This window comes from Limulus polyphemus, unplaced genomic scaffold (genome assembly GCF_000517525.1).
Source record: "Limulus polyphemus unplaced genomic scaffold, Limulus_polyphemus-2.1.2 Scaffold422, whole genome shotgun sequence".
In the NCBI taxonomy this organism is placed as follows: Eukaryota; Metazoa; Arthropoda; class Merostomata; order Xiphosura; family Limulidae; genus Limulus; species Limulus polyphemus.
Window position 1 is genome coordinate 13162 of NW_013666032.1, and position 5873 is coordinate 19034.

Genomic DNA, 5873 nt, shown 5'->3' on the forward strand with positions numbered 1-5873 from the left:
AGCTGCTGTTGTCTCTCTTCTTGTTTCTTTTGCTGCTCTTGTATTGCTGCCATCAAGTCTGCTAAGCTGTAGTTTGATTTTCCGCCTCTCGTTTCCATTTTTTTTCTTCCCACTTCTGACACCAATTTGTTACATCTCCCTTTGTTAATTGATTTTCCGTAACTTCGTTCCGACAAAACTTTAGCGACACAAGTCCTTACTTAATAAAACTGGTTTATTCTTTCTGAATATAACTTTACCGATACACTTATTTTCAACAGTCGCTCTTTTACAAACGTGACCTCGCTGACGCAACAGTATGTTAAATGATTTTGAACTTGTCAAAAACATTAGTTTGATTATCATGTGCATTTCCAAAGTAACTGTTTAATATGTCACATTTTATAATATTTCTGAAATGTTATTTAAGTAAGTGAAATGAACAGTTTATCAGATAAGATGTAAAACATGCTTTACAATTTTATTTTAGATGGTAGAAGTTTATTTTGTGCTAACCTTCAAGAACATAATTTGTCAAGATATAAAAGAAACAAGAACCCAGTGATTCGTACACCTAAAGACTGCTTACGTAACACTATCAGTTGTGGACTGAGATCTAGAAAATCAATTGAAGAATCTGGTGCATATGAACGAGAAAAATTTAAGCCAAGTCCATCCCTAGGTAAGTTGTTTATTATTTTCTCTTTCTTAAGAGAAAGCATTCTGAGTGAAAGTATATTACAGTGTAAAACGTATGATTAATTTTATGAAGGATAAATCTTAGTTGTAAGAAAGTTCTGTAAACCACTTGAATAATAATCCTTTACAAACAACCAAAGCAAGAAAGGGAAAAAACAAAAGTATCTCTGTAAGTCAGACTATTTTTCTACTGTAAATGGTTTTTTTTAAGGATTTCATATCTTCATTAATGGTATTTATAATTTTCAGAATACTATGTAATCACTGTCCAGTGGAAGATTGCTAATGTTTCTGTGAATGATTCTTTATAGAAACTTAACATGTGTAGTAATTTAGTGGACACAAGTTTAACGGTGTTAAAATCCATTAACAGAATGGTTAATGGTTTAATGAATGATATTTCAATTTGTTGCAGCTAAAAGGACTAGTTTTACCATTCCATAACAACTAAAAAATATATCGTTATTTTGACATTTAGTTAACTTTTTTCTACATATTCATGCAGGTACTCTGCTTGTAGCTGTGACGTTCTCATAAAATGGATGTGGAAAAAGTCATAGACATACAATAATCTTCTAGCTTAGCCAGAAGTTATATATACCACAATAGTTGTTCAATGCAGCTCATACTTGTTTGTTTCTGCATTATGTACCTCTGCACTAAGGTCATACTCATTTTTAGGGGTTGTACAGAGACTTGTAAAAGCTAGAATGAGTAAGGGGTTTATCTCCATTGAATATCTGTAATGGGGATGATTGTTGTTGTAAGTAACCCAAGTTTGTGGGATACCACACTAGAAGTTTTATCAGACCTTAAAGTATAGTATTATTATAGTTATTGGTCCTATCTTCAACTCATGCAGATGTTCGTTCTCCTGCTCCAGCCACTAGACTATTCTGGTATAGAATATAGAAAACTGCCAGTTCAGTAAAGACCTAAGCATGCATTTAGTTGTGAATAATGATTTTCTTTGTTTGTTCTCTTGTTTTTCCTTTACTGTCTTTGTTCAGTTTATTCTTTAATAACAATTTCTGAACTTGCAGTGTATTGGGGATAACTTTCTATCGGAAATCAGAGTATGTGGTACAAGCCTGACTAAAAATAAATAAATATATTGATGGATAGGTTGTAGATGCTTCTCATAAAATATTCTTTGAATTGGAATTTTATCAGTTGTCTACATTTGGATAGAAAAGTGTTATGTTTGTTTTAAATACACAGTGGTCATGAATGGCCATTTTTCTGATTTGTGAGTAGTTTGAGCAAAATTTTGTAGGGAAGTGTTTCATCAAAATGTTTGGTAATTTTTGTGACCTGAGAGATCTTCTATTACTTTTACGTTCTCATTGCAAAAATTTCTTAATGCATTGTTAAGAATCATGCCTGTTTATATCGGGTTTCTAGTTTAGGATGCAAGTTGTTATCTAGTTATGTTGTGTTTTCACATTGTTATCTTCTGTGAATTATCCCTTATGAATGTAATCCATTAATTTTACTATATTTGATCATCTTTATCTTGCTAAATAAGCAAAAATATTCACTTCTCATGCAAGCTTTGTATTATTGTGTATTGAGTACACTGTAAAAATAGCTTAAATATATTAGTAGAGAGACTGATCTAGATTAAGCTTGTTTAATACTACATACATAAGTGATATTAAATGACAAGCATGTACAACTTTTGAGATTTTGTTGTAGTATAAATTATATTTGACTTGTTTTATTATTTTAGATAAAGATCATTTTCATACTTATGTATAAATAAATGATGTATCTTAATGTACCTTACTTACACTTGGTTGAAAACTTTACAAGATCTAGTTTTTACAACATATATCATAAATGTAGTTAATTTTTTATGCAGTGAGACCACCTAAAGAAAAAGAAAGATTTCAAAATCTTATGGCTTATGGCATAGAACAAGAACCTGAAAAAAATCCAAATAGTTTAAAATTGGAAACAATGAAAGGAAGAGCAAATATTAAAGAAGACATATTTGATGAAGGTAATTCAAATGTATATTATCACTTCTACATTTCATTATTCTATAGAGTTTAAGTACCTTATATTAAAATGATATTTGAGCTTCAACTACATCCTATTAGCCCATGCCACTATGTTTAGTCATGTTTTGTATGATGGCCACACATACTGACAATAGCCCTGCAGCGTAGTTTCCATTGCAAAAGGCTCTGTTGTAAGGCTGTCAAGTCTAGAGCACACCACTTCTGGCTGCATGCTTTCCATAGTTCATCAAGTGTACGAGTGCAATGGTTTATCAGCATTTGTTTCAACAGTCCAATCAAACAGAAATACATAGATGCCGCACCAAGTGACTCATGGAATAGCATGAATACCGATTTTATTTTCAAACTGCTTCAGGTACGTGACAGTGGAACAGATATGACATGGAAGCAACTTGTGTCACTTTTCCAGAAATAGATCCTTCTTGCTTTTGTTAAGTACTGTTGCCTGGGGCATATGGATGGCTTTTGCCACTGATCTTTATGTTCAGAGATTTTCACCTGTTATAAGATTCCACACATTTATTACCACTGGTTGGGTATGACTTGTTGCAGGTCTTTTTCTGGATGGTCCTTGTGATCCTAGTGGACCCATATTCCTTTCTTTTCTAATGCCATTAAGTACAAACAAAGAATATTCCTGTCTTGGGAATTCTAAATTTTCTGTCCTAATCTTATCATATTTTTGTGTTTTGAGTGTATGAATGTTTTGCATCAGAAAAGAACTGTTACATACTCTTCTCAAAAGTAATAACCTTTTATGGGCATTATACTACCTATAAACAAAGTAAAAAATTAGTTCTTATACATTCTGTTTGACCATGACTTTATATTTATGGTAAGTATCATGCGACTTGCTGATTTACGTGTTCAAAATTGTTTTTTGACTGCAATGAAATAAGTAATTTCTAAAACAGTAGCATCAATGTGAGCAGTTTTCAGAAGGGTTTTGTAACAGGCAGGCCATGTAGGCTAGTCAATGGAGCTTTAACCTTGCTGCCAGTCACACCAGATTTATATTAAATTGAGGTATGCAGTTGTGAGTGGAACGCACAAGTCACTAACTCGAGGAAGTTTATGGTTAGAATAAAGAATTGACTCTGAGGCTGAGGTTCAGTATACACTTCTGTTTAATATAACAATTTCTGAATAAACTCACAATACTTTTTAAATCTTTTATTCAGTAACTTTCTATTCAGATGTTACCAATCTGGGCTCAATCAATGATACTTCTAATTTCTTGTTAATACTATATGTTTTACATCAACTTATAATTATGTTCTTCGATTCAGGAGAAGTAGCATTGATTACATACATGAAGCTTGAACGAGTCATACTCTCTGGACCTTGCAGGGGAGACACTGGCATGGCTTTTTCGTACACCATATCTTAGGTTGATAACTTCTCTCAGTAGACTGGCAGCAGATCTTTTTGGCAGGTATGGCAGGACAGAATCAACTGATTCTAATTTCAGTAGCAGACTCTTTCTGGCCAAAAACAGGGGTTTTATACCAATTCTCACTGGTATCCTTGCACCTTCCCAAATAGTTTACATGTCCACCCACAAGTAGAACTGTCACTTAATTGGACGATTTTTCCCAACTCATCATAATTCTCAGAACCAAAACCAAAAATAATTTAATGACTGGCTATAGTAAAAGACAGTAACTCAGCTGCCTGTTTACATGTATCTATCCTCGTCTTCTGGATATCAATCCTACTTCAAAGGTTCTGATTAACCCAGTATTTGGAAGTTTTTCCAAGTTAAGGTAAACATCTCTTGTAGCTTTCACTGTGCTATATCAGTGTCAGTCTGTTGATATGGTTCTTGTCTCCAGTCTCTAATGAAGTTTGCATAATCATTCTCATGACCCTTTTCTCTGCCATGTCAGCATCAATCTGAGAATAATATAAACCTCTGTTTCTCACTGTTGTACTTAAGTAGTGGTAGTATGTAAAATTTAAGTGTGACTAACATTTTGCTGGGAAGCTTTTTTTTAATCCAATCCATTTCATATAATAGGTGTTAATTATGAAAAAAACATACAAGTGTGATATTGGTAAAACTTTTGTTCACTGTACTTGTAACCACTGCAGTAACAAATATCATTAAATAGTCAGAGTAATAATTTGCCAAGGTTAATGCTCATGGCAGGACCAATTAAATACAAGATGTGTTGAATCCTTTCCTGATACTAAATTCTTAAAAAAAACAACTCGTACAACAATCAAAACATTTTATGTTTACAAAATATAGACACAAAATTCTGATAAGGTACTCTCCCTGCTCTCATAAGATTAGCTTTTCTCGTTTTATGCTGCCCTCTATATACGAACTTTTCAGAAACGCATGCCACAAGCCTTAAATCCTCCCTCTGTTGGAATCCAAAGTTCCAACACGTCTCTCATGTAAATCATCATGCATCACCTCTCTACCAATATGACAGCACTACTATCACGTAATGCATGTTACTCCTTTTACATGCCACTAACGAACTATCACTTCTCATTTGGCAGCTGTTGAGTTCAGATGTTCTTTTTTACATTGTTCAGTTAACTTGAAGTGGTTTATTTTTTCATTTTTTATATTTTTCTTAACTTTATTTACTACACTTCAGAGTTGTGGAGTTAATATTTTAATAAAGCATCTATACCTCGTGTTACCCGCTTATGAATTCTGAAATCACCACTTCGGGTTCTTTGCCTGCACCTGATGCTGTATTTTCAGTCACAGGCACAGGCAACCCATCGGGGATATATTGTCACTCATTTGCCAGGTGATTGAGCAGTATATGAGCCAACATCTCTTGCCTACTTCTGCCCCACTTACTCCTGTGCCCATTGAGCCGTGCCAGGCTGAAGATGACTTTGCCGCACTTTCCCGTTCACTACCTGTTGATTCAGTTTGTCTGTTGTTGGTCTTTTCACACATTATCTTTCAGGTATGTGATGTTTTGTCTCTTACACCTGTTTCCTATGACCCTAGACCTTCTCTCTTACATGAAACAACTTCCCTATATTAGGGTTCACGTGAACCGATTTGCCTCTCAATTGGGGGAGCTTTAGTATGCCTCATCCCCCACAGACTTTGGATCAGTCTGCCCTTGCTTATCATTGGGTGGACTTTCTCAACCAACAGTTGTTGGGGTGGGTTCTATCTGTTTTTTTTGG

The 5873-nt window shown here is 34.1% G+C and overlaps 1 protein-coding gene across 2 annotated transcripts in view; it reads left to right on the forward strand.

The window, feature by feature from the left end:
* LOC106458156 (UPF0193 protein EVG1-like) overlaps positions 1–5873 on the forward strand; it is a 24677-nt gene that overhangs the window by 9999 nt on the left and 8805 nt on the right. Inside the window, exons 3-4 of one of the 2 annotated variants that reach the window (XM_013917617.2) lie at positions 470–661; positions 2543–2683. In XM_013917617.2, the coding sequence (XP_013773071.1) occupies positions 470–661; positions 2543–2683 (333 nt within the window). The remainder of the gene's footprint in view (positions 1–469; positions 662–2542; positions 2684–5873) is intronic. The other variant, XM_013917618.2, reaches the window with a different exon arrangement.